This window comes from Phalacrocorax aristotelis, chromosome 12 (genome assembly GCF_949628215.1).
Source record: "Phalacrocorax aristotelis chromosome 12, bGulAri2.1, whole genome shotgun sequence".
Lineage (NCBI taxonomy): Eukaryota > Metazoa > Chordata > Aves > Suliformes > Phalacrocoracidae > Phalacrocorax > Phalacrocorax aristotelis.
In genome coordinates, this window is record NC_134287.1 from 18,072,184 (window position 1) to 18,098,487 (window position 26,304).

Consider the following 26,304-nt stretch of genomic DNA (forward strand, 5'->3'; position numbering starts at 1 on the left):
AGCATTTATTTTTTGTCACCTGGAATCCTTATGCAGTATATAGAAATGCTGCCAATGCCAGCACCATTAATGCCAATGCTACTACGTAAAAAAGGCCACATAAGCTTACATCTTTGCTTAAAATTATATTCAGACTGTCTGTTTTTACTAACCAATTTACTTTTATCAATTTACCTCCATCTTTAACAGATCAACTGTTCATAATGTTCTGTCTGTGAAATGCTATTTACTTAGACAAGTCAAACCTAGAAAACAAATGGATCAGCACAGAAAATAGTAATTAGTACTACAAAAACTTAGTTTTAAAGGAACAGAAATGTAAAGACATGCATAAATAAAAACATAGAGCGGTCCAAATTTCTCAACGAAGGGACCAGATTTTATAGTTAGGACAGTAATGTAAGATAAGAAGTCAAGATATAAGAAAACCAGTACTAGAAAAATTAATATAGAATTTTCTTCAATTAAAAAAAACACAGCTGGCTGGTCCTCATGCTACCCACCAAATGCACTGAAAGGATAGTAACCAAACAAGTAATCTACTTACAAGTAGCAGTTTCCCTAGATTGTATTATTTTCAGCGATACTGAATGAGAATCCATAAATTCAAATTTGTAAAAATTACAAAAAGCAAGAAACATTTTCCTAACACTCTCAGTGCTGCCTTTCATCTTTCCTTAAGTTTTGTACATCATTGTTGGCTATTCCACGTAGCACACACAAGTCACCGAACACCGTACCTCACCCTAGGAGCTCTGTAAGAGCTGTGTGCTGGAATCAGTGGGTTTTTATTACTTTTTTGTTTTTCAAAGCAGTGGTAGAGGAGTTGGAGGCCAGAAAAAGAGCCGTAATGCTAAGAAATTCAAAAGGAGAGGAAAAGCAGAAAAAACTACTGTCCTATGGGGAAATACAGTCATATATCTTGCACAGAGCGAAAACTGTAAAAAATATTATGACAAACTGCTGAAGAAGTCTTTTATGCCATTAGCTTTCTCCTGAAATCCATGCATTTGCAAAAGACGTGCTGGCCACTTTTGAAAGACTTACCTTTTCAAATGGGAAAGCACCCTGAAGAGTGAGGTGCTTTCATGTGAAGCATTAGGAAGAAGACATGTCCAACGCTGTTAATATTTATAAGAAATAAAGAAGAATCCAAACCCATGCTTAACTACAGCTTATCCCACTTTACTCGCTTGGAGTCCCGGATATTACATGGAAGTTGTTTTTTCCAAAGCTCCTAGGAAAACATAGTCAGAGCTTTCTTTCCTCCTCTTTCTTACTAGTAACTTGTTAGCCAGAAGTAACATCTTTCTTGTCCTCTACCAGCTTCAAACCTTCCCATGTACAATGGGAACAGTGATATCCTCCTTCAAGCTGGAAACGGTGAGAGCACTGATATTGTAAAAGCTCACTGATGTGTTTAAGTCACTTCACCTGCAAAGAATTACAGCCCTCAGAACCGCTGCCTGCGTCTGTCTTTACCAATAGATACACCATAGAAATTGGCAGAATACTTTATATTGGGATCAATTTTCAAGTATCAGTAAGGCTGTAAACTATTCTTTTTAATGCACATACCATACTGAATTTACAGAGTTTCTAAGCGCACCCTGGGGCGAGTTAGCAGCAAGGTCTTCGTGGCTCACCCCGAAAAGTCCCAGTCTGGCTGTGTCACACAGACTCCATGAGAGCTGAAACGCCGAGACCATCTCAGGGACTTGGAAAAGGAGCTAATACCCCTCTGGCACTCTTCAGACACCCTACAGCTGCACTAGCAGATATTATGACCAAGTGTTCTCACCTCTCAGCTAAGGTTTTTGAGTATTTGTTTCATCCATCCAGCTAAAATTATTCACCAGAAAAGGACAAATATTATGAGGAAATTGCAGATATTATGGGCGAACAAGTCAGAGGAAGGGTTTATTTAAAATACTCATGATACATCTGAAGAATGTTTGAGTACTTCATCTGTATCAGGATCTGTTTCATGTCTCATATCTTCTATTAGCTGTAAGTTCACAAGAAAAACTTCTTAAAACAATGAATGTCCATACAAACATTAGCAAACCTTCTTTTCTATCTGAAACTGTGCAGAAACAGCCCATTACTCCTATAGGACAATGACCTGTTTAATTTATAAAAGGAATAAAAATGCAATTAAACAATCTTATTACGGATAAGTCTGCATTTTCCAAGATGAAAACTAAGCATCTTTCTATCTGGAAAATATTAAACTGAATTTGACCTGTACCACCACCTACCCTTAAAAAAAAAACAAAACAAAAAAGAGACAAATTAAATAAGCTGATGCATTTATTATTCACTTCTATATTTCATTTAAAACCTCCAGAAAGAAAGAAGTGCATTAATGCATCTCTCCCCTCTATAAAAGTAAACCCACATTCTCTGAAATAGAGTACAAACAATGTTTCAGGCTTTCTTTATCTGCATTTCCAGTGTTTCGCATTTTGCCCAGTTATTCTTAACATAAGGGTAACTGAAGACCATACCTCACCTTTTTCAAAACAATGGCACGTTTACACGAATGATTTATCCAAGACTGCCATCTGCTGTCAATATCCACTTAGTTTCCTTCCAAAATGAAGTTTGGAAGGAAACTACAGTTCAATCACACCAAAGTTTTTTATCTATTATTATAAAAAGAAAAGGGTTTTGGAAAGTCACACAACAAATGAAAGTTATATAAACTATAAACTATGTAAGGACTACAAAAGTTTTGACTGCATTTTATAAAATCAAAATTCAAAATACAGTCCTAAAAATTCTGAAACAGTTTTCCAGGAACGTACAACAGTACTACTTCTATGCAGCACTACTGGTGTTCTGATCAAGCATTTCTGAAAACTTTCCTTTTTGTTTGGATGCAAAATTGCTTCTTAAGCTGGTGAAAACCTGATCCAACTGGAATGAGAGTTCACTACGGAAAATACAACATTATTTTATTTTAAATTAGCCACCCTACAGAAGGACTGGAAAATCTTTATGAAGGAAAAATTACCCTGAAGTTCTCATAAATACTGGCACAACATGTAATAGGTGAATGAAATGAGGAATTAGCACGACGCCCCAACACACGCAGAAATTCTAAAGTATCCCGCCTCCACTAGGGCTTTAACTAGCATCGCTCGCCACATACTGGCTAACTGCAATTCAAAAAATACCCTTCGTTTTTCTGAACAGGCCATTGTAGAGGCTACGCAAGACTGGAAACATGATCTGTAAGACAAGACTGCCTCATCTGCAACCTCTGGGCCACAAAGAGCCTGTCTGCAATTCTACCTTGCTTTCCAGTGCAGGCTGTTATCCTGGCAATAACCCATCCACCCCGACCATCTTCCCTCCAGAAATCACCCACGTCCCACAGGAATGCAGCCAGGACACAAGAGGAACCGCAGGAGAGGCAACCCACAGCACTCTGCTGGCGCATCCTGGCAGCAGTAGTCTCCAGCATTTCTTTTTCCCTCGGGGACCCCCAAGGACTCCTCTGCATGATCACAGCACGCAGAGGATCACCCAGCAGCTCCAACACACGGGCTTCCCTGTCACAACAAGCTATGTGAAGAGCTCAACACTGCTGCAAGCAGATGTAGATTCCACACTCTCATGCCACAGCGAGGGGTGCTGTAACAGCTACCACACGAAAAAGATTACAGTCAGGAGCCTGAAAATGAGATCATCTTTTTGTAGGGTAGGGATTTCATGTTTGAATTCAGCCCAAAGGCAGCATTTCAGAAATCTTTACAATTATGATACAAAATCTTGACTGAGGGATAACTGCCATACTGAAAAAAGTGACAATACTATTAAAATTAGTATTATACTAAAAACTCTTAATATTGTTGTATTAAAAATGCCACCAATATTCCACATACTTTCACACAAAACTGTAGAAATTAATCATCATTTACCTTCAGTTTTTGGCACATGAGAGCTGTAGCATTGTATAAATACATCAGAAGTAAAATGAAGGAGATCACTTTACTTCTTGTTCATACTTACTGCACTTCCTTACAGAAATGTAATATTAACTTCACAGCAAGAAAAAAGAGGATAAATTACTACAGTTTTTCATAATTTCATATCCCCTAGCGACACTGGTTTTCTAATCTGAAGTTAGCCAAAATCTAAAACAAGGAAAGCTCCCAAACAGATAAATGAGCTCAACTAGAAAATGTTGTTCTTTATAGAGGACCAGAAGAATCTGTACTTTTTTTCTTTAAAAAAAAAAAATCAGCAGAAAGCTATACAATTTTCTTTAAGCCTACAAAATAATAACACAACGATACACTGAACATATTTCCAATGCCAGTTAGATCTGTGGCAAATAGTCTATGAAAGCGTAAAAAATATAGTCTTAAACAAGTTATTCACAGGGTATAAACAACACAATTTGTGCTACAAGATAACCTGCAAAAATGAAGAAATGTAAAAGCATTACCTAAGGTGTTTTTCTTGGGTCTTAAACCGGTTTCCCACTGCTGCACAAGAGACAAGGTTAAGCCTTAACCTAACTTGGTAACCAGCACTCCTGCAACACCAGCCAGAGCTGCATCCAGCTCTTAGCCTTGCAAAACCAGGGAGTCCAGCTCAGGGAGAAACAATTATTGATTTACTAGGCAAGGCAAAAAGGAGGACTGCAACAACATGCGAAATCATGATGGTATATTCCCATTACTACCAGAAATGTGACTACCTGGCTTAGGTGGTGAATGAACCATTTTAGCCGAACGTGATGGTTCTCCAAGGACTGGCGTGTCTTTATCTGCACATATCTGAAGAGAACACGATTCTACCTTCTGCACATTCACCTCTTCTCTTGTTTCTCCTGCGTCTTTATCTTCACTCTCCACCCCCTCTGTGCGATCCACGCTCAGGAGAGTCAGTTCGGACTGGCTGACATGAGATTCACTTTTGTACGCAAAATCGCATGCAACCGCATCCTCTATATGGGAATCCATAGGCTCCTCTGTAAATAAGGAAAAACTGCATGAGTGAATTTCTCTCTGTATAAACACAGCTCCCATTTTGCACAATTAACATTAACTAATATCCAATTTTACAACTGTTTTCCAACAGATAAAGTGACTGTTTGCAAGAGTCTGAAAACAGAAAGCTTCCTTTATGACCCTGAACTACTAGCACCAACTCATGAATGAGAACAGTTTTATTTTCTCCACTAAAACAGGGCAGTCAGCTAATCTCATGCCATAACTTCGAACGAACAACAACAAAAAAATAATCAAAAGAACCTAACATACACACACAAAAAGTAAGGAAACATATTCCCCAACAGAGCAAGTCAGCTGCACAATTTGGTCTCTGGGTTACATAGTGTAAAGACACAACCTACCCAGGCCTTTATAAAGGGGTCTATTTACAAAAATCAAAAGTGTGTTAGCTATTCGATCACTCAGGCAGGTACTTGATCCTCCTTTCAAACATCAGTATTGGCTTTCAAACACTAAGAATTTCTTACCTTCACTCACTACTTTTGAAACATCTCCTTTGGAAATAAATTTCAACATTTTCTTCAGAACTTTCTTGTGAGATTTGGATGGCTGAAAACGCAAAGCCTGGCATCTTAAAAAGAAAAAAATTATGACCGTTTCTTTTGTGAATTATTATTTAAGAAAGAAAAGTTAAGGAACCACTTTAAAAAAAAATACCCTATATATGTATTTTCTAATTATTTCTTAAGTTTCCCTATATTAAGTGGCCAAACATTTCATCAACATTTTTGAGTTAATAAAATTATGTTGCCTTGTACTGCATAATATCATTCCTTATGGCATGTTTTGCATGTATATCACTATAACCACTAAAATATGTCAAGGTGACCTCAAGCACTGCATAAAAAAAACCTTCCTAGGAGGCTAACACACTAGAATTCTTCAGTTATCAATCTTACAGAAAGAGCACTGATACTAACTACTAGCGTTGGAAAAGCATATCTAGAATTACTTATATCTATTCATCTGACAGCCTCTCTTATTTGGGCTGCTAAAGCAGTGGTTGTGAGACACAGGCATACTGGTTCACCCGCAACGAGCGAGCAAGAGAGCAATCACAGGACTCCTGCTTTGGATTGCAACCCAGAAGCAAAAGGCAAGGGTACACACTTGTTTTCCTGGAACCAATCGATCACGGGGACGCTGATGTGCCTGTGCACAAACCCAACAACATATATTTCATATTTAAAGTACCCTCAAAATTAGACAAACTTGTCAAGCATTCAGTACGTAAAGCAGTAAACACAAATGGCTGAAGATATTTGAAGCAGTCAAATCACTTAAAATAGTGTGTTTTGAGCTTCTTACCTTATTGTGTATTGAGGACAACACGTTTGATTCATGATAGGTTTGTACACGTATTTTCCACTTCTAAAAATAATAATAAATATGTATTGATTTTTGGCACTTATACTACAAAATAAATGGAAGAACAATCTTTTTTGTTAAAATAATATCAAAATATTACATGATAAGTTACAAAAGTCAAGAAGCAAGTTTTTCAGCTTTCCACTGCTATACAAAAATACTGCCCTTCTAAAATAACTGAATGTTTTCCTGTTTGACAGCATTGTCGTGGTTTAGCCCCAGTCAGCAACTACACACCACGCAGCCACTCGCTCACCACCCCACTCCAGTGGGATGGGGGAGAGAATTGGAAGAGCAAAAGCAAGAAAACTTGTGAGTGGAGATAAGAACACTTTAATAATTAAAATAAAATAGTAATAGTAATAACGGTAATGATAATAATAATGATAATAATAATAAAAATAATGATAATATAATAAAAAGGAAAATAATGAGAAAGAAATGAAGCCCAGAAAAAAAAAGAAAAAAAACACCACAAGTGGTGCAACCGCTCACCACCCACTGACCAATGCTGCTGGTCCCCAAGCCGCAATCACTGCCTGCCCCAGACAGCTCCCCCCAGTTAATATACTGGGCATGACATCATATGGTATGGCCAGTTTGGGTCAGCTGTCCTGGCTGTGCCCCTTACCCTCCCAGTTTATTGTGCACCCAGCAGAGTATGGGAAGCTGGAAAAGTCCTTGACTAGCATAAGCACTGCTTAGCAACAACTAAAACATCAGTGTATTACCAACATTATTTTCATACTGAGTCCAAAACACAGCACTAGACCAGCCACAGTGAAGAAAAACTAACTCTACCCCAGTTAAAACCATGACAAGCATCATGTTACAAAAAGCCACAGAGCACTGGACAAACAGTTCTACTTCAGTTACTCATGGAAACCAGTTACCTGTTTTCACAGACCTAAATTTTATATCTGGATTCTAAGTTGTATCTAAACTGACAACACAGCTTTGTACTTTCTTTTTAAATTTACCTTCGCCATCCTCTGTCTATGAGATCCTGGTAATCCTGAACTGTCATTGAATGTGCCCACATACCTGAAATAGATAATATAGTAACAGACTTGACTGACCACAGTTATACTTTAAAATAGAACAAGTTCTACAGAAATACTGCTTTAAATCTGAGTAGCGAATGGCGACTTTCAAATAGATGTCTTTCAAGGATTTGGCATATTCATAACCCTCATAAATTACTGATTTCAACACCCACATGAAATGGGGAAAAAAAACAAAACCAACGTAAAATTTGGGATGCAATCAACTATATTGCTCTGACTGTGCAAGTTAAAAGTTTAACTCTCCACCTGCTATCTTTCCCACAGGTACCTCAACAAAATAACATAAAATTCCTCCTTAATTTTGTTAAAATCAGTCAGATTGAATGCCAGGCCAGAAGAACTCTTCTAAGAGGTGCTGAAGCTGACACAGACCATTCCTGGGACCCCTCGGAAAGCAGCCGCCCAGGCAGCCACTGAGCTGAGCGGAGTTCAGGGACTGTCACCTCTTCAGGCAAACAAATACAGCCCGCTTCCCGTTGGGCTGGCCTAAGCGAAAACTCGTCTAAGCACAGCTTTAGTCATAAAACCTTGCCAGGGAGCGGCTCTGATCTACAGGTTACGCCGGACTGTTGCTGGAGATGGAGGGTCAGGCAGGGCAGTTGCACCCGGGAAGTAAAACCGTACCGAGAGAACACTTAGGGTGAAATCCCAACCGCGTCCTTCGTTAGGATGCATATATTATGAGAGTAATAATTAAAACATTTCATCCCTTACAAAGCCTTCTCGTTATTTTTGATGGTTTGCCCTCGGGCTGGAGCAACAATCGCATAAACAAGGAGCATGAGGCGAGGTTTGCCGGCGATCCCCCGGCCCCGGCCCCACACCGGCCCGGGGCTGCGGGCACTCTCTGGCGGGAAGGGCAGCTGCCCGCAGGACGGAGGCGGGGAGAGCGGAGGCTGCCGCCAAACCGCCCCCTTCACCCACCACTCGCAGCCCTCCCTCAGCCCCGCTGCCCCCGGCAGCACCGGCGGGGCCCAGCCCGCCGGCAGCTCCTCTCGCAGCCCGCCGTACCCCCGGGCCGCACCGTGGGAGAGGTTGCCGGTCTCGTTCTTGCAGTAGCCACAGCGATAGCCATCCTCTCCTCCGAAGTACTCGACGATGCTGGGCGAGCCGCCGGCCGCCGCCATCTCCCCAGTTACCCGCCCGCCTCAGGAGTGCAGCCTGCCCGCCTCCCCGCGCGGCGCTCCACCACACCCGGAAACGGCTGCGGCCGCCGCCATCTTTGCTACGGGCAGAGCGCGGGCAGCGCCTACAGGAAACAGTGGCCCCGCCATCTTTACCGCGGGCAGCCCCGGCGAGCTCCCCCATCTTTAGTGAGAGCGCAGCTGCTGTGGCCACAGCCCGGAGGGCCCAGGCCCCCCGCCTCCCGCTTACCGGCGGAGACCTTGCCGTGCTCCGAGGCGCAGTAGCCGCAGCGGTAGCCCTCCTTCCAGCCTTTATACTCCACCAGGGCGGCAGGCATGGCTGCCCGCCCGCTCCCGCTGGGAGGGCGCGGAGCGGAGCGCAGCGCGGCGGGCGGAGGTTGCCGTCCCCGGAGGCGCAGGCTGCGCCTCGCAGGGCCGGGCCGGGCCCCGCCGGCGGGGTTGCGTTACCTCCCGGCGCTCCCCCCCGGGTCGGTGACCGCAAGCGATCAAACGACGCGTGGGCCTGCCCTCAGCACCGCCACCCCCGGAGGCGGACTCCGGCGGGGCGCGAGCGGCGGGGCACCGCTGGGCGCCCACGGCTCAGAACGCTGCCTGAGGGACAGGGGAGGGAGAGCCTGAACGACCGCAGAGGCAGCGGTCCTCCGGTGAGCATCTTCTGGAGACGGTGCCAGGCTTTATTTTGAAGAAAGTAATGTTGTGGCCTAATAGAGGTGCCCTGCCTGAGTTACAAAACCAAGTAGAGGTGATGGACTTAAGGAAAAAGGAAGGAGGAATTTTTTTCTGTACTCGAGACCAAATTTCCAAACTCGGACCTTGATTTCCGTAAGAGTAAGACAATAATAATAAGAAAGACATTATCCATCTCTCCTGCACACCCCAGATGACCTCGATAACAAGATTATCACAGCAGATATGGGTAACCGTGTAGATGCCACTTGCAAGGCATGAAAGAAGGGGGACAGCGTTTTCTTTTTATGAAAGCTTGTGTGTGTGAACTTTATACTAAGCCACAATAAAGTATATGGTAATAACCCTGTTACAGGTATAGACAAGACAACTTATATAAAGTGCTGAGATGTTCCAATAAAAATAGATTTAATTTTACAATATATACATATAAAATCTTCTCTGAAGAAAACATTTTTAAATATTTTAAGGCACCTTGGAGGAAAAAAAAAAAAAGAGAGAAGACAGTAAGACAACATGCATTAAAATTTGGAACTTACCAAACAGCTGTGACAATAAAAGAATTCAATCCTATCATTTAAAGGATTTTAGAGGGAACCAGGCTGTCTTCCCTGCCTGCTTCCCTAAGTCCTCCTTCAGACTACTCTATTAACAACCTCAGCTATCAGTAGGTTAAAAAAAAAAAGTGCAATTTCTAAGCTATGATTCTTCACAGCATTGCATTCTAAGTATGAGTATAAAGTTCCAAAAATTAAGTATATCACTTAACTGATCATCGAATGTAAAAATAAAGGTTTTTTTCAGTTAATTACTGCATAGAAGACTAGATTGCATTTTATTCCATGAAGAGGTCAAAAATATAGAAATGTTCCAGGCATTAGACAGTTACCCAGCTTACAGTTTTTCTATGTTTATAAGTCACAGGCAGTTTCCATGCAGTTCTTCCACATGCATAAGGAACTCAGTGCAGAGTACCCTTATTTAGGATGATTTATTGAAAGAACTCACCTGAATAATTAAGCTATCTCCATTTCATCTTCATTTGTATCTTTAGGAGGGCTAATCATGGGTTCTGTTATTTCATACGTTTCTACAATCTCCTGGTTAGAGATGACAAGAGCGTGTAAGTTACAAGAGCCCAACTATTTCAATTTCATTGCAGTTACCATCAGGTAAGTAACAACATTTCTCATACTAAAGCACTACTTGAAATTACTAAGTTTCTTCTGCGCATTCGAAGTGAGGGACAAAGGAGAAGAGTTCTGTATGCTAAAAACTACTTTTTGTCCAAGATTTATTGCAAACAGCAGACACTGAGGAAATTGTACAGAGAACTTCCCCTCTAAAAGCAAGTAGTATTTATAAGGGAGGAAACAGACTCCATACTTATTCAGTCCTTGTATAAAACAGTAAAGGCAACTCACTGCACAACTTAAAAGCACTTAAACTGACCAGGCTTCAAGGACCAGAAATTAAATTGCTATCCCAGTTCTCAGTTTTCTGGCAGTTAAAACCATTCATTAGATTTGTGATCGTTTTGGAATCCATAAAATTAAATGTGGTGATAATATATACAGGAACACCTATCCTCATCAGAGTATGTAACAGCACAGCTCTCGGATGCATTCTTACACTTAAGGAAAAAAAAATAATCAAAAGTATCAAGTGCTATCGATTATACCTGCCATTCTTGATGGTTCAGAGAGATGACAACCTGGTTCCGTGCTCCAGCACTATGGTCATTCTCTCTTCCCTCATTGTCTTTTGAAGGCTCTGTTCAAAATACAGTATTTCCATAGGCTTTACACTTGTAAAGTCAGTTTCCTCCAGGAACATAAAAGTTTCACCAAAAGCAAATCAATTATATGCGCTCTACTATGCTAGTCTATCAGTAGCCTGTACCATATGCTTCTTAAGGTGTTTCTTTATTGTCACCTAAAAATTTAGAAACTAATATTTTTCAGAGTCCCAAAAGGACCAAAGTATTTAATCGTTTATGAAATCCCACCAAAATCTTAATCCCATTGATATCCCACGGGAATGAAAACCAGAGACCTCGTACATAGGATGGCATTTCCTTTTCAACTGTTTTGAAGTTGCAGCACTTCCTAACTCAGACAAAGGAGACTTCTTGCACACAAAAATATCTTTTCTCAAAGCGTAACAATGTTCATACACTTATTAGCAAAAATGTCACTTAAAAGGAAAGGTAATAACCTTTTCTTTCTATTAATGGAATTAATTTGCATAGGTCAGCATAACGACCTTTTTTACATATTTTCATCATAGAATCACAGAATCATTTAAATTGCAAAAGATCTTTAAGATCATTGACTCCAACCATAAAATAAATACTGCCAGTTCACCACCAAACCATGTCCCTAAGCACCACATCTACGCATCTTTTAAATACCTCCAGGGATGGTGACACCACCACTTCCCTGGGCAGCCTGCTCCAATGCTTGATAACCCTTTCGGTGAAGACGTTGTTCCCAATATCCAATCTAAACTTCCCCTGAAGCACCTTAAAGCCATTTCCAGCTCCCTCAGCCACTCCCCATCACACTTGTTCTCCAAACCCTGCCCCAGCTCCGTTGCCCGTCTCTGGACATGCTCCAGCACCTCAAGGGCCTTCTTGTCCCGAGGGGCCCAAACCTGAGCCCAGCATTTGAGGTGTGGCCTCACCAGTGCCGAGCACAGGGGCCCCATCCCTGCCTGGCTCCTGCTGGCCACACCAGTGCTGACACAAGCCCGGGTGCTGGTGGCCTCCTTGGCCACCTGGGCACTGCTGGCTCATGCTCAGCCAGCTGTCAGCCAGCACCCCCAGGGCCTTCTCTGCCAGGCACTTTCCAGCCACTCTGCCCCAGGCCTGGAGCATTGCCTGGGGTTGGTGTGACCCAAGGGCAGGGCCCGGCACAGAACCTTGTTGAACCCTATAAAGTTGGCCTTGGCCCATTGATCCAGCCTGTCCAGATTCCTCTGCAGATCCTTCCTACCCTCAAGCAGATCAACACTCCTGCCCAACTTGGTGTCAATCTGCAAACTTACTGAGGGTGCACTCGATCCCCTCATCCAGATCATTTGTAAAAGATATTAAACAGAACTGGCCCCAATACCGAGCCCTGGGGAACACCGCTTGTGACCAGCTGCCAAGTGGATTTAACTCTGTTCACCACAACTCTCTGGGCTCGGCCATCCAGCCAGTTTTTTACCCCACGAGGAGCAGGAGAATGCTGTGGGAGACGGTGTCAAAGGATTTACTAAAGTCTAGGTATACAACATCCACAGCCTTTCCCTCATCCACTAACCTCATCGTGTCACAGAAGGAGATGAGATTAGTCAAGCAGGACCTGCCTTGATAGTTAAAGAGACTCAATCTTTCCAGTTCCCATCAGATCTCTTCATGCTTTCAATTACATTCATTGCATATCACCAAATCTCTACTCTTGCAGCTAAAAATATACCTAAAACTTTGTGGACACATAAGATGTAGCTACTTTTCAACATTGTAATAAAAACCTATTTTCATCTTCTAAAGCTAGATTTTACCTATTATTGGCAAGTTATCGTCATCCAGCTTTAATCTTGCAAAACCATCCTAAAAGAGAGTGGGATTTCAAGATTCAGAAATTAGAGCTAATTAGGATAATGCACTGAGATTTCGTATTTTTAAATTATATATTACATAATCATAAACAGGTATGTATTTTGATAAAGAATCTTAATTGGCATACCAAATAAGAATAATTATTTAAATATAGCACTTATGAATAAAGAATGCAGCAGATACAGGACAGTTGGTAACTGCTGGACTGTAAAAAATTTTTTTATTAAAAATATTTATTATTCATTAAATATACTTGAGTTTACCCTTCACAATCACATCATTATTCACTATAAACCTGATTTCAGTCAAAATATATTTCTTTTTCTTTTTTCCCCAAATTCATTTATTAGACAAACTAAGTATAACTTGACATGCAAATCTACAGATTCAAAAAGAATGTGAAACACTGCACTGACATATTTTCCTGCAACCTCAATAACTTCTATACTCTATGACTACTCTTCTGTAATCTAAAATAATGACAGCTAGAATCCCTTTTGGAAAAGCATATTAACAGCAAAAATTTCACTATTGTTTTGTTGGTAAATTGACGGTAGTAGAAAAATCTAATAAAAAAATGAGTCTGTCAACTCTGTTTTCTAGAACAGTCTATGATAATTTGGTAATTGAATAAAAAAGAAAACAAATTAAGATTCCTAATATTTATCCTAATCTGTCAGTATCCTAATATTTATCCTAATATTCATCCTAATCTGTCAGTATTGATGCCGTAAAAACAACAAATCAATATATCTGGATAATTCCAATATCTAAAATAAGATTTCAAGAACGCGCCATGCCTTACCCTTATAATGAAGGACACATGAAAAATGTTTTCCACAGTGCGTGCAAAAGAGTTTGGATCAACCACAAGATCAAAGAAGGAAATAGGTGTACCAGCTGCAGATGCAAGAATGGGGTTGTTAAACAAAGAGGTGGTATACACAGAGCTGATCTATGTAAACACAATCTTAAGAAAATCAGTACTCCTTTTAAAAACTAACTGAATGTTTATGTCAATTTAGTTACAATGCTAATTCCCAGCTGCCTGCAGAAAGAAACAAAGTTTCTAAAGAATACTATTTTCCTCCATCCTTTGCCACACGCATACACATACACAGGGACTATTTGATTGCCTTCTAAAAAAAAGGCACGCTTTAATAAGGAGCAGAGGTAGGATTTAAATTTACTTTGTGATCAAACAGCAACTGATTAGTGTTCATTAAAAAATACATAGTCAGTATATATCCTTCAACATAAAGATTTCTACTTGCAAACTCCACCTAATTTCATTTCTATAGTTTAGCCACTATTAACTGTAGAACATTAAGAGTATTCATTTTCTAAAATGAACACTTTAAAAGCTTAACTGAATCATACTTACGATCGTTTTTAAAATGAGTTTGCAATAACCCCAAGATCCTCTCTACTTCCTTTTCTGTAGCTTCCTGATGAGACTCCTCCATTTTTTTTAACTGGAAAAAAGAAACAGTTTCACCTCAAATAACCACTGTTGTAGGACAGGAATACTGAAGGGCTTTTTGTGAACACATAACATGAAAGATAAAATTTTTCTCTCTATGCCACACATGCACAGTTACAGACACATGCAGACTCATGCAAACATGAGACAACTTACAGAGCGCTTTAGGAATTAATTCCCATCTCAAAATATCAAACTGAAAGGCCACAGATCACATGTTTTCAGCTTATTTCCAGGTCTATGCTTACTTCCAATAGTTCTGTGGAGCTGGGTTATCCCTAGTGGTACACAGTCTGTGAGTTTACTGAAGAAGTTTGCTTATAAGCACAGAAGGGCACTTCATTAAGATTAATTTTTTATTTTCTTTTTTTTTCAGAAAAGGCACCTAAGTTTATGTGTAAGAAACATCATGGCATGAAGTCTGACACAGTCAAAGGACACGATTGTTATGATTTCACAGATTTGTTCATCATCTGTAAAGCAGGGTACTCCAAATCATCCTTCAAGTACTGTCAGCAGCAGCGTACCAAATTCCCTTTCCAAGTGCAGCCTTCAGTAAGGCGTTGGCTAATGCTTTGCCTTCGATCACCTTGCAATAAAGCAAGCTACAGAAACATTCATACCTAACAATGTATCTAACACAGATTAACAGCACGGTGATCCGCAGTGATTACCTAAACAAACAGCAGAGAGCAGTCACTCACTTCTGGACTCTCAAACACTCCAGCTCCTCTCCTTCCCAGTGCAAGCTATGCGAATATTTGCTATCACTATTTGGATTATTATGAAGTAGGCTGTATTTAAAAAGACATGCTGAACACTTTGCCTCTGTGTACTGGCATTATCAGCCAGAGGTTCCCCATAACAAAATGGTTTATTTTTTCAAGGTTTCACATGTAAGCCTCTCTGTAACTATTGTCAGAATTTTGCTTTTCTGCCAGGGTAAGACATAAAGGACAGGGAAAGAGAAAGCAGGTAAACAGTGGTTAAGTGAGCTAATTAGTCTGCTGTTAACCACATTTATGTGCAAATGCCGCACACTGTTAGACACTTACTAAATAAAAGCTGAAAACACAGCAATGTAAGTAAGTTTCTTTTTTGTTTCAAGGCAACAAGCAGAGCAAATAAGCTAATTTGAACTTGAAAAAAAAGTCTGTAAATCCTATTTCTGAACTTGAAATCAGCCTGTAAATCCTATCTCCTTCCACCTGGTGAAATACCACAGTCCACACAAAACAAATCAAGAAGCCTAATAATAAAGTCTGAATCCTTTAGTACTACATTGTTTGTAACTACAAAACCCAAAACAACACAAAGATTTAAAAGTCACTTGTATTAACTTCACCGTAACAAATTGGTAATAAAGACAACATTTCACAAACCTGAGCAGGCATTGCCCGTTTTTCTTCCCCACCTGTCGTCTTTTTCTGTCTCTCAATCCGTTGCCTTGGTACAGGAGGATCGGACTTGAAAGATCCCAACCTAAGTGAAGTTAAAAGAACAGATAGATGGAAATACATTTTACATTGTATGCTAAGAAATCTATATACTGAGCAGTTGATGTAACAGAAGTGCAAAGTAATGACTGACATCTAAAAATAAAGTCTCATCATATTTAGAGATTTCTGTAAACCACCATCCCCAAAAGTTGCTCCCAATGTAAGTTGGCAGCCTCGTACCAGAATTATCAATGGAAGTATGAAATTTGATGCAATTATTCCAACTTCTTTGTTTTTTTTAACTGAAAACTTTAAATCTGCTTTGCTTAAAGCTAGTGAAGAAATGAAACAGAGTATATGGTTCATATCCTCCAGTATGTCCATTTGAATTTATTACAAATTTTTTTGCCTGAAAACTCTCTCCATACAACAGTTATCCCTTTTTCATCTATTGTTCAATTTCTGTCAGCTCAGGTTTGCAGCAAGCTTTTTTTTTTTTTTTTTTTTTTTGAAAGATTTTTAGAATACAGTCAATCAATAGAACATTCAGCACACTAACAAGAGATCCAAAGGTTCTCATTAAACAACATGAGTGTAATAGACATGCTTGATTTAGGCACTTTCTTGAAGTGCTTACCTCTCTCCATTGACTATATAAGGAACTTAGGCTCCTAACTTTGGTTGCCTTGAATCTCCACCAAGTTAGATGCCTGAAGGAGAGAGTGTGAATCGAGACTCAATTCAAGTTAGTTCAGCAGGTACCCAAAAAATTCTGCAGCACATATTTTTTTCCTATCTTGGGTGAGTTGCGACAGTTCAATTTTAGAGGTCATGGACTGACCATGGCTAAAAAAAAACCCCTCAGGCCTCAGATAAGAATAGATAGAGTCAGAAATAAGTAGTTCTTTTCCTAAACTGAAAACTACACTTTATTATTTAAAATTAACGCTTTGCAAATATTTACACATCCTCCATCAAAAGAAGCCCATCATTACTTAAGATGTCAAAATGCAACTAATGAGAAAAAAAGTCATTCTTGCGACAGTTTTGTCTTAAGATCATAAACATGACTGGAAAATATACTTATTGTTTAGAGCTTCCAACTTGAAAGTGCAAACATAACTTTGAAATATCTTGATTAACTATCCATCATCAAATATCAGACACGGTATGATCAAATTATTATGTTCAGCAACTCTCTTACAATTACAGTGATACTTATTGTGGGGGTGGAACAAGTGTAAAAGCATAGACAACCAAATAATATTCTGTCAGCTCTACTGTTGATAATTGAACTAGATTGTATGCTGACTTTATGTGAGATTTAAATGGAAGCGTTTTCTATAAGCCAGGTGGCTACAGGTCATTTGACAGTAGTTATAAAGTCGCCTGCTAAATGGGTTGCCTACGCATAAGGAGAGATGATGCTGATCCTACATAAGGCCACTTGCCAGTAATCAGGTGATTTCTTCTGAAGGCAGAGCCAGAAAGCAAGATTCTAAAAGACAACCCATTAGCACAGACATACAAGAACTGTTGGTCTCTTCGCGGTAATACAATCAGGTAAAAGATGTAGACCCTGACAGACTGACCTTCCATAATGGTATGGGAAAGAAAAAACAACAACAACAACAACAACAAAAAAAAGCTTCCTCTATTCATGATTCTGGCTGCAGCTTTCTCTCTTTGGAGAGAAAGATGAGGGAAGAGCCAGCTTGTAAAGGAAAGAGGATCACTTCCACCGGCTTTGTTCTGAAACAGGTAAATAGAAGACCTTGCTATCTCTACTAGATACAAGTGATATTACTTTGTAGCCAAGCCAAATCAAAATAAAAGAGAGAAATATGAAATATTTTGGAGAGAAGGAGTTCACTGTACCATAAGAACAGAGACCACACAGAAGTTCTTGTTGACCCGAGGTTAAACTCTGTTCAAGTCCAGGGCATTAACGACAAGAATCAGTTAAGGCTATTAGCCTGTGCTGCACTATATACTGTTTCCTTAAATAAACTTACATATAGTGAAAAGAAGGTGCTCTTCTGAAGTACTTTTCTGTTTCTTCTCCCAGTTTATGCCAGGCATTACTGGGTAAATAGCCACCTGAAATGCCCTCAGAGTCATTATCATTTTCTTCTACTTCTATGCGATTTATACCCATGAAGGTTAGCTACAAAAGAGAAAAAAAAAACACAATGAAAATTCACTTAGAGAAAGATCAGTAGGTACGTTAATGGTGAAATACTGTATTAAGGTGTTTGTCCTGCTAGATTAATATTTAATATCACTGCATAAGAACCTTTCCTGAAGGCACTGTGAAAACAGAAAAGCACTCACATGCAGACTTCTTGTGTTCAGCGTGCATCAGCAAGCAATGAAAAAAATGAGCTATAGGTAAATAAAACTGCCTATATTCCAATAGAGTTTCAATAATGCATGAAGTAGCAAAGCATTACTTAAATTGCACTGTAAAGCTAAGACTTCTCACAGTTTCTAAACACCACACACTCCCAGCAAGCCTAGCTCTTCACATACCATAAAACAACTTATCTGGCCCAACCCTGCACCCACCAATCCAGAATTCCCCAGGAAAAACTTCAGTAAAACAATTGAACTTGATGTTTTTTTATATTGCAGAGCTCTAGACTCTGATCCGCAGAGTCTAGACTTTGGCCAGACTTGACCAAAGACTCAGACTTCCTATTAATCTACTGTAACATAAGAGAAAGTTTTGAAGGGGAAAAAAAAAACCCAAACTCTGCTTCAAAGCTATTCTGAACCAACTCTTCCACCCAGTCACAGTACAGAGAGACAAATACATCCAGTCTAGAGGCATCCAAGTAATCCAAAGTCCCATTTCACATCAGTGACACAGGGCCTCAAGAGCTCCATCCAAAAACATACAGAGCTGCGTACAAGATAAAGAAAACACTTAGCTACTGGGAAACTACAAAATAGTGGGAATAAAAAGAAGTGCACAAGACTACCCTAAGAGCACGACCTGACTGAACTACGATAAAGTAGCAGCAAAGCAACAATGGGGATGGGCGTCTGCCTTTTAAGTCAGATTTTCCCATATGCCTACTGGAAATGTTTAATCCATAGCTTAAAGCAATTAACAACACTAACCTGAAAGCTAATCAAAGAAACTCGTAAGAAGAATGTTAAATTCCACCAGAACTGTCACATACTGTCTGACAATCTGAGGCTTTTATTTTATGATTCTCTAACAAATAGGGCAAACCTCTACCAAAATTGTTGGCAAATTCAGAGTCTGAAACTTACCAAGTCTTCTGCAAATGCTAGTGAATCAAACGCCGTCATCTCAGAGTGCAACTCATTGGCCTTCTCCTTTCCTAGATTTGATGCTAAGACAAGAAACTGGGCATCCAGCGCAGCCTCTCGTGCACTGGAAACTGTTACAGAAAAGAATCTTTATTAATAATATGAAATTGTCAAAAACACAATAATAAAATTTAGCATAGAGACTATCCTGGCTATAGAGCTTTGTAAATCGTTTTACTGCAATGACCTCTAACAGAATTACATGCATAATCCTTATAATAATATTTATATTTTTAAAAAGAGAGAAAAGGAGAGGATGACATTAACAAAGGAAAGCATGATAAAATAAACACATTATCTTAAAGAATAAAATGCATTTTTACTGACATGTTTTCCATCCTTCCAAGTGAAATGAACCCCTCTACATTAACACCTTTTTTATATGTACTACTTACATACACTGTTCTACAGAGTCAAGGTAAAGCAAAGAGTATTTCTAAACACAAATAACCACTAAAGTAATGATATTTATTTTCATATATCAACTTATTAAAGCAATTCCTCTTCAACTGAACATATCCATTTCAAGTTATACTTTAATAATTCTGGTAAAGTACTTGGACCTCAACTTCAGTCGCTTGCCCTTTTTTGTTTGTAAGGCGTCATTGCCTTGCACCTGGCCAGCTGTACAGCAAATACCTCTAATAACAGCCACACAATTTGTTTTACCTCCACTAAACAGTTTATTGGCTTCTTCCAAAGCTTCTGTCAGTCTGTTGCTTTTTGAATTCAGCATATCCTCACGATTTTCTAGAGAGAAGGGACACAAATGAAATCTTAATTACTTAAACACAGAAGCATCAAGAAATACATACTTGTACCTTAATCAAAACTGGCAGGTTCATATCCCATCACACACACAGAAAAACCACTAATATCATTATGGTACGTTAATTGCAAGATTAGGTAGGCTCCATTTTTATTAATGCTTATGCATTAACTCAGTTTGAAGTAGTAATTTTCCATTTACTTCAAGGAAATAATATTTACATCGTTGAATTTATATTAGCAGATCCCAGATTCCTCTTGATTCCAGTAAAATATCTATATCTGTGTCAAAGCAGCTACCAAATACCACAGTTTTCTGTATGTTATTTGTCTTACCCATAAGTTATTAAGGATATTCATGAAAGAAACAAACAAACCCCCAAAAACACATGCTTGGTGATTTCTGAAGATCACCATGTCAAACGCAGTTAGTTCTATGTAACGGTATACATGGGATTTAACAAGGCTTTCAGCTGTTCAGTTCTGAACAGCTACACACGGCACTGTGCATCACGCACTAACACACCACAGTTGTTTTGCTGCATAAACACGGACTGGATCATCCATAAACTGCATTGTATTAAAACAACCCCACAAATTTGGCAAGCGCACAGAAAACAGTCAACACCTCATACTGCTAAATTTGCAGTACTTATTCAAACATCGATTCTTACGCTTTTAGGAGAAAAGCAGCACACCCCAGACACACACAGGAGGAGTACTGCCACGCCTATCCAGAGAGATGCCGAAAATCCCATAGCATTTTCTGGAAAGCATAAGAATGAGTTTCTGGTCCAGGCAGATAGCGGTACCCGCGGTTTCAAACTAAAGTTCAAACACCACAAATTAAAAATTAAAGGCTTTCGGTGTATCTCCAGGCCTAAAGCCGATAGTCCCCCTGCATCAGTGCCGTCACACACGTTAAGTGCAGGTAAATCCCTCGTAACCTAGCCGGCCCTGGGGATGCAAACACTTCCTGGGAGACAAATCTCGGTCTAAGTACAGCCCCAAAATTCCACGGGCCGAGGAAGCCGGAGTTCTCCAAACGCTAAAGTCAAGCTGCTGGCCCGGGCCCCCTCGCAGCCCCGGCCACCAGGGAGGCCTCCACGCCGGGGGGAAGGGCCCTCCCCGGGGCCGGGCAGCCCCGCGGCGGGCCGGGCCGATCCCGAGGGGAGCCGCGCCGCGGGCTTACGCTGCACACTGGAGATGAGCTCCCGGTACTGATTGCGGATCATCCTCCTGCCGCGCTCATCGCCGCCGCCCTCGGTGCTCTCCGGCTGCCGCGGCTCCTCGCCCTCCTCCCCGGCGGCCAGCGGGCGGCCCCACAGCCCCGGCTGACCGTGCGGCGGGACGGCGCCATTGCGGGAGGTGGACGGCAGCGAGAGGCGGCCGCGGCCCGCGCCCGAGCTCCGCGAGGAGGAGAGGGTTGCGGAGGAGGAATCACCGTTCCCACTCGCCTCCGACATCGCCAGTCGGCGCCCCGACCCCGCAGGAGGACCTGCCGCCCGGGCACCGCAGCCCGGCCCCCCCGAAGGCGCCAAAGGCGCGGAGTCGCCGTCACCGGTAGCGACGGCGGCCCGCGAGGGCCAAACGGGGCGGGGCGGGGCGGGGCCGCCGCAGCCAGCTGGAACCTGCTCGGCACCGAGCGCTACCCGCGCCGCCGGACCGGGAGGTCGCCGCCGGGGGTGGGGAGGGAGGCAGGCGGAGCCTGCGGTGCAAGAGCGGGCGGTAGGCCTACCCCGGCCGGGTCACCCCCTCAGGCCGGCCGCCGGCAGGAGGCAGTGCGGGGGCTGCCGGCTCCTCCCTGAGGGAAGGGCGGCCTCGGAACGGGGGGGAGCGCGGCCCCCGGCAGCCTTCCGGGCGGTGTCGACCTCCCCCGGCCGTTGTCCCCGGCACGTCCCATAATCCAAGGGCTCCTCAGTCAGTCATTTCGACTAAAGCCCCGACAGGCGGCCGCTGAGCTCCGCTCACGCACCTCTGAGGCGGGAGTTTTTACCTCTCGGGTTAAGCCAAGTTTTCTGCTTTAATCAGCTTTTGAAAATGTCAGCAGAAAAGCCCCAGAACTTTCACCTTTATCAAGGAGTGGAAATAAAACGATGAGCCTGTCGGTAACAAATCGTTCCTCTGCTGTAAAGCTTCTCTTAACATCTGAGGAGGAGAAGAGGTGAAAATTAGAGACAAAGGGATGATAGACTTGCCTGAGCGTCTCCTACGTGTATTTCCACATAACGTGTATCGATTAATCACTAAGCAGGGGTCTGTGCTCTGGCAAATAAAGTAGCAGACGTATGCTTTGAAGTGGAACAGGCTCCTACATTAGTTAATCGTAACGGGTGGTGGTGTTTATACAACCAACCAAACAAAAAAAAAAAAGTTAAAGCAGAGTTAAATGTAAGAATATGTATTAATTTACCAGGACGAAATGTGCCTTTGGTATTTTTAAGTTATCCACAACCAAGCATTACAAGTCTGGAAAATTCAGCAATATTCAATTTGTCATTTAATGATAAGCATTTTATATTACACACTAAAACAAAATTTCTTTAATATGTAGTTTCTCCTCTCTTTCTACTCCTTTCCCACTGCCAGTATCTCTGGAGTTGCGTTCAGTGTAATGGTGGATCTGGCTTCTAATTTGGAGCAGTGAGCCATGCGGCGTCCCTCACTGCCCTTATTTTCTCATAGTTCATCTTAAGTAGCAGAACTCGTGTATAAATACCAGTAGTTTAGGCAGTGTGCTGAATGGTTATTTCTGACACCATGATGATCCTACTTTAAGAGTTCCTTGAAACAGACTTTTGCTTTATGTTATCACACCAATCAGATGAAACAATCGTTAGCAATCTATTTCAGTTGCGAGTATGGAGTTTGCACAAGATTCTAAATAATAGATAATTTAAAGAATATGTAATAATATCAAGTTGCTATAGTCTGCAAGAAATGTAAACCAGACGTATATGCTAAAGGTTTAATTCCTGCTTTCCTGGTCACAGCGGGTAACTCCCCTTGATCATGGAGTTCATGGTGTTACAGTAATGCATATGCTCTCTGCTTCAGCGTACAACGTAATGTTCAAATGCAGTGACAGGATCGCCTAGAAATTTTTACATTTTCAGCAAATTGTGACACAGGAGGCAAGAGATCAGAACCTTCACACTTTCACAGTGACTTCCTGAGGGCTTCAGTAGGGTGGAAATTGTCTGGTAAAGCAGACGGAGAGACAACAAGAAGTAGCTTCACCTTCACTGGGATAACTGAAGTCTGATTTTGTGTTGATTTTAAAGCAAGTTCTCTCACTCAGGATTCACAATGGCAAGCCTACATCTCCTGACTGACTCTTCTTTCACAGTTAATGTATATTCGTACAGCAAGCTAGAAAAAGAAGGCATTCTAGGCATAATGAACAGTAGCCCTGTAAGAGATTTTCAAATTTGGGAACCTTTCATGTTATTGATGCAGGTTGAAATACACTTTGTATTACAGAAGAGGCATTGGGATGAAGTATTCTGTAATTTTAACAGAAAATAAGAGTCATTTTATTAAGAGGGAAGGTCATTAACAACAAAAAACTATTGATACTTGCACTGATGAAGCCCAGATTTTTTAAAAGAAGACAATAGCAGGGATTTCCATCCCCCTGAAGTCCCAAAACACAATCTTCTTTTCTTCCTAGTGTATGTCAGTGAACTCCATGTTTTCTTATACAGTCATAATGCAGTTGAGCATTAATCTAGAGGTGTATTGGATTCTCCTGACAACTTAAGATACTTGTCAAACTTGAGGCAAAATCTAAATGCATGACTTACTGCATGTTGGTACAATTAATATGGAACTTCTTACAAGCTTGCACAAGCTCTGATCCATGCAAAAATATTGCCCATCAAAATGAATTTTTTGTGTGAATCCATTGACCTCAACAAAGCTGTCCTAATGGGTGATTTTAACTAAATACATTCTGTCAAAGACAACAGGTACCACTTAATGGAATTCCAGATTATCAGTATAAGGGTTTTATTATAATACATTATTAGAATAACAATATAATACATTAAAAGTTGATTTCTAGGAACTTTCCTAATGACTTTTTAAAAATCATACCTTATCATTGCAAGGAATGTAGGAATGTATTTGTAGCTTTCCCTGCTTAATTTCCGGGTTTAAATTAACCCTGCAGAATATCAATACATAACACTTGGTATTTCATCACATGATTAATACTGTTGTGTTGCTTTAATTATTGTGGTGTTTCATTAGAGTATTTTTAGCAGGCATTCTGAAACATCTTCATAGATCAGACTGATTCAGTATATAGTCATGGATCTACCTTGTCTTCCCCAAATCAGTACTTCTGCTGGGCTACAGACTGCAACAACGCATAAGCTATCTTTCAAAATATATGTTTAAAATATTTAATTTTTCAGTACAAAATGATTAGATTAGAGTTTGGACTATTAAACAATTTTCTACTCTTATACTTGGTGTGACTAGTAGAGTGCTGTCAAATTTGCATTGCAAATTCAGTGGACCCTAGCACAGGAAGTCTCAAGAGAGGATCCAAACACAACTGGGGCCCATTGTACAATGCGGCACACAAACACAGAGTAAGAAATATTCCCTATTCCAAAGGCTTTGAAATACAGTACAAAATGCAAAATGCTGAGCAGGGTGGGAGGCAAGTCGTAAATGGTTTAGTATGAGGTGAAAGGTTCAATACCCTCCTGAGGAAATCCTGTTGTTTCCAGTCTCACAAACACTAATCTGATGTTTCTGAAGACGATGCTTTCTTTCTTGAAATCTATGTTTGACCTTTCTTGGTGCTTAGACAAGCAGGGCCTTTTACTCATTGGGTACAAGAGCAAAATATCCCACAGACTGCTCTTTGTCTCAAATATATGCTAAAGTAGCAAAAAGGGTTCTTAAAGAGGCAACCCACATTAAGCAAAAATGAAACCCTAAAAAGTACTATAGTGCAACAAATACCATGGAGCATATAAATTCATTTTTAACAGAAATATTTTGCATCATAAAAGGATTTCAACAATTACTGTCACATTCCTCCAGAAGCTTATATTTGTATGTGAAATAAGAACACCCCACATAGATCAGCGGAGTTTAATCTGAATTCAGTTTTCAGTTTCATCACAAAAAACTCTTTCACTGAAGCTACACATCTCACTTGGGAGTGGTAGGAATGAGGAAAAGCCTACTGCTGCCCTTCGTGTGGACCAGTCTGTCACAGCACACACGGTGCAGCTCTGTGTGAGACAGAGGGTAGATGCTATCAAGACTCCTAATTCCTGTTCCGTCTTCTTGTTGCAGACAAGAAACTGGCAGTTTCAGACAGCATAACCAAGCATCACGTCCCCTTGGGTCATCTGGAGGAGCTGAATCTGGAAGCACCAAGCGTGAAGGTATAATAACTCTGCCTTTTTGCAGGAGGACAGTATTTCAGGGGTGGAAGTGTCAGCCAGCGTGAGCCTCAGTGTGCTGTCTCATGACACAGAGCCATTGTGCCAGCACTGATTATCCTGATCACACACATGGGTAGGCACATACGCTCTGCAGGCCTGCCTTAGATCTACAAAGGTGTGTAGGTTCTTGGCTCCTGCTGATTTCAGTGGGAAGAAGTGCCTGAACTGTGCAGTAACTGGATGCTGTATTTCCAGCCGTTGCTGTAACAGGTGTCCATAAACTATCTTATCAAGTGGATGATTTTTGACCCATGCTGTAGCAGTATTGTGAGCAGCAGGTTCCTGATACAGAAGTGAAAGGCACAGAAGAGCAGACGAATGAGGGTTAAAAACAGTGTTTTAGGCTACAGGACGGGTTGTGAGGAATTCTTACCAGTCTTGTCTACAGCAAGGACATACTGTGAGAATTCAAGCAAATTCGCAGCAGAGTTCCCCTCCCATTCACAGTGATATGGCACCCCACTGACAATTATTTTCTTAGGAAAACATGAGCAGACTGTACAGTAAACCGATATTCAAATGTAGTTTTAACTGCTGGAAGCCAGAAGCAGCATCACACAACCAGCAGATTCTGCCTCCTATGCCACTAACTCTGTTTAAGAACAATATTATTTATCTGAAAATTAATTTACAACACATGCAATATCACCTCTCATGTCCCAGACCTTGCCATCTAAAATAATGTCATTGCCTTCTGTAAGATGACTGACAACTCACAGCTTCAGAAAAAGGGGAAATATAGGGGAATATTATTAAGAAACTACCATATACGCCCTTAATTTATGTGGGCTTTCTCCTCCCAGTTAGTCCAGATGTCAGGATGCAAATATAGGCCTAACAAATATATGTGAGTTACAATTTTTTAATATCACCTGACTATGCTTAATATGAACTAAA

General features: G+C 40.9%; 2 protein-coding genes across 11 annotated transcripts in view; both read right to left on the minus strand.

Annotated features, from left to right (window-relative positions):
* Positions 1–9,141, minus strand: part of ATE1 (arginyltransferase 1) — an 83,956-nt gene extending 74,815 nt beyond the window's left edge. For 6 of the 10 annotated variants that reach the window (XR_012662809.1, XM_075107447.1, XM_075107442.1 and 3 more), the window contains exons 1-5: positions 8,490–8,689; positions 7,379–7,442; positions 6,339–6,401; positions 5,498–5,601; positions 4,715–4,987 (exon numbers count right to left, since the gene is read on the minus strand). Coding sequence is in view for 9 of the 10 variants with exons in the window: in XM_075107447.1 (XP_074963548.1) it covers positions 4,715–4,987; positions 5,498–5,601; positions 6,339–6,401; positions 7,379–7,442; positions 8,490–8,592 (607 nt within the window). In the remaining variant the exon portion in view is untranslated. Of the gene's footprint in view, positions 1–4,714; positions 4,988–5,497; positions 5,602–6,338; positions 6,402–7,378; positions 7,443–8,179; positions 8,329–8,489; positions 8,690–8,839 lie in introns of those variants that run through there. The other 4 variants (XM_075107444.1, XM_075107439.1, XM_075107443.1 and 1 more) reach the window with 4 other exon arrangements.
* A 540-nt stretch (positions 9,142–9,681) lies between these two features.
* NSMCE4A (NSE4A component of SMC5/6 complex) lies at positions 9,682–21,516 on the minus strand. The gene is made up of 11 exons (XM_075107448.1): positions 21,129–21,516; positions 19,838–19,918; positions 19,109–19,239; positions 17,842–17,993; positions 15,770–15,869; positions 14,289–14,379; positions 13,710–13,804; positions 12,847–12,895; positions 10,979–11,070; positions 10,306–10,397; positions 9,682–9,771 (listed from the first exon to the last, which is right to left on the minus strand). Exons 1-10 carry the CDS (start codon positions 21,400–21,402, stop codon positions 10,314–10,316), a joined length of 1,149 nt encoding a protein of 382 aa, XP_074963549.1. The 5' UTR covers positions 21,403–21,516; the 3' UTR covers positions 9,682–9,771; positions 10,306–10,313.
* Positions 21,517–26,304: the final 4,788 nt, after the last annotated feature.

What these genes read in the sequence shown, in the direction of transcription:
- NSMCE4A (XM_075107448.1), bottom strand. Translation starts at nt 21,402, where the DNA reads ATGTCGGAGGCGAGTGGGAACGGTGATTCCTCCTCCGCAACCCTCTCC. An exon ending in GCTCATCTCCAGTGTGCAGC is followed by an intron (nt 19,919 to 21,128) that starts GTAAGCCCGCGG and finishes CCTTCTCTCTAG; the next exon opens with AAAATCGTGAGGATATGCTG. An exon ending in TGAACCATCAAGAATGGCAG is followed by an intron (nt 10,398 to 10,978) that starts GTATAATCGATA and finishes ATCTCTAACCAG; the next exon opens with GAGATTGTAGAAACGTATGA.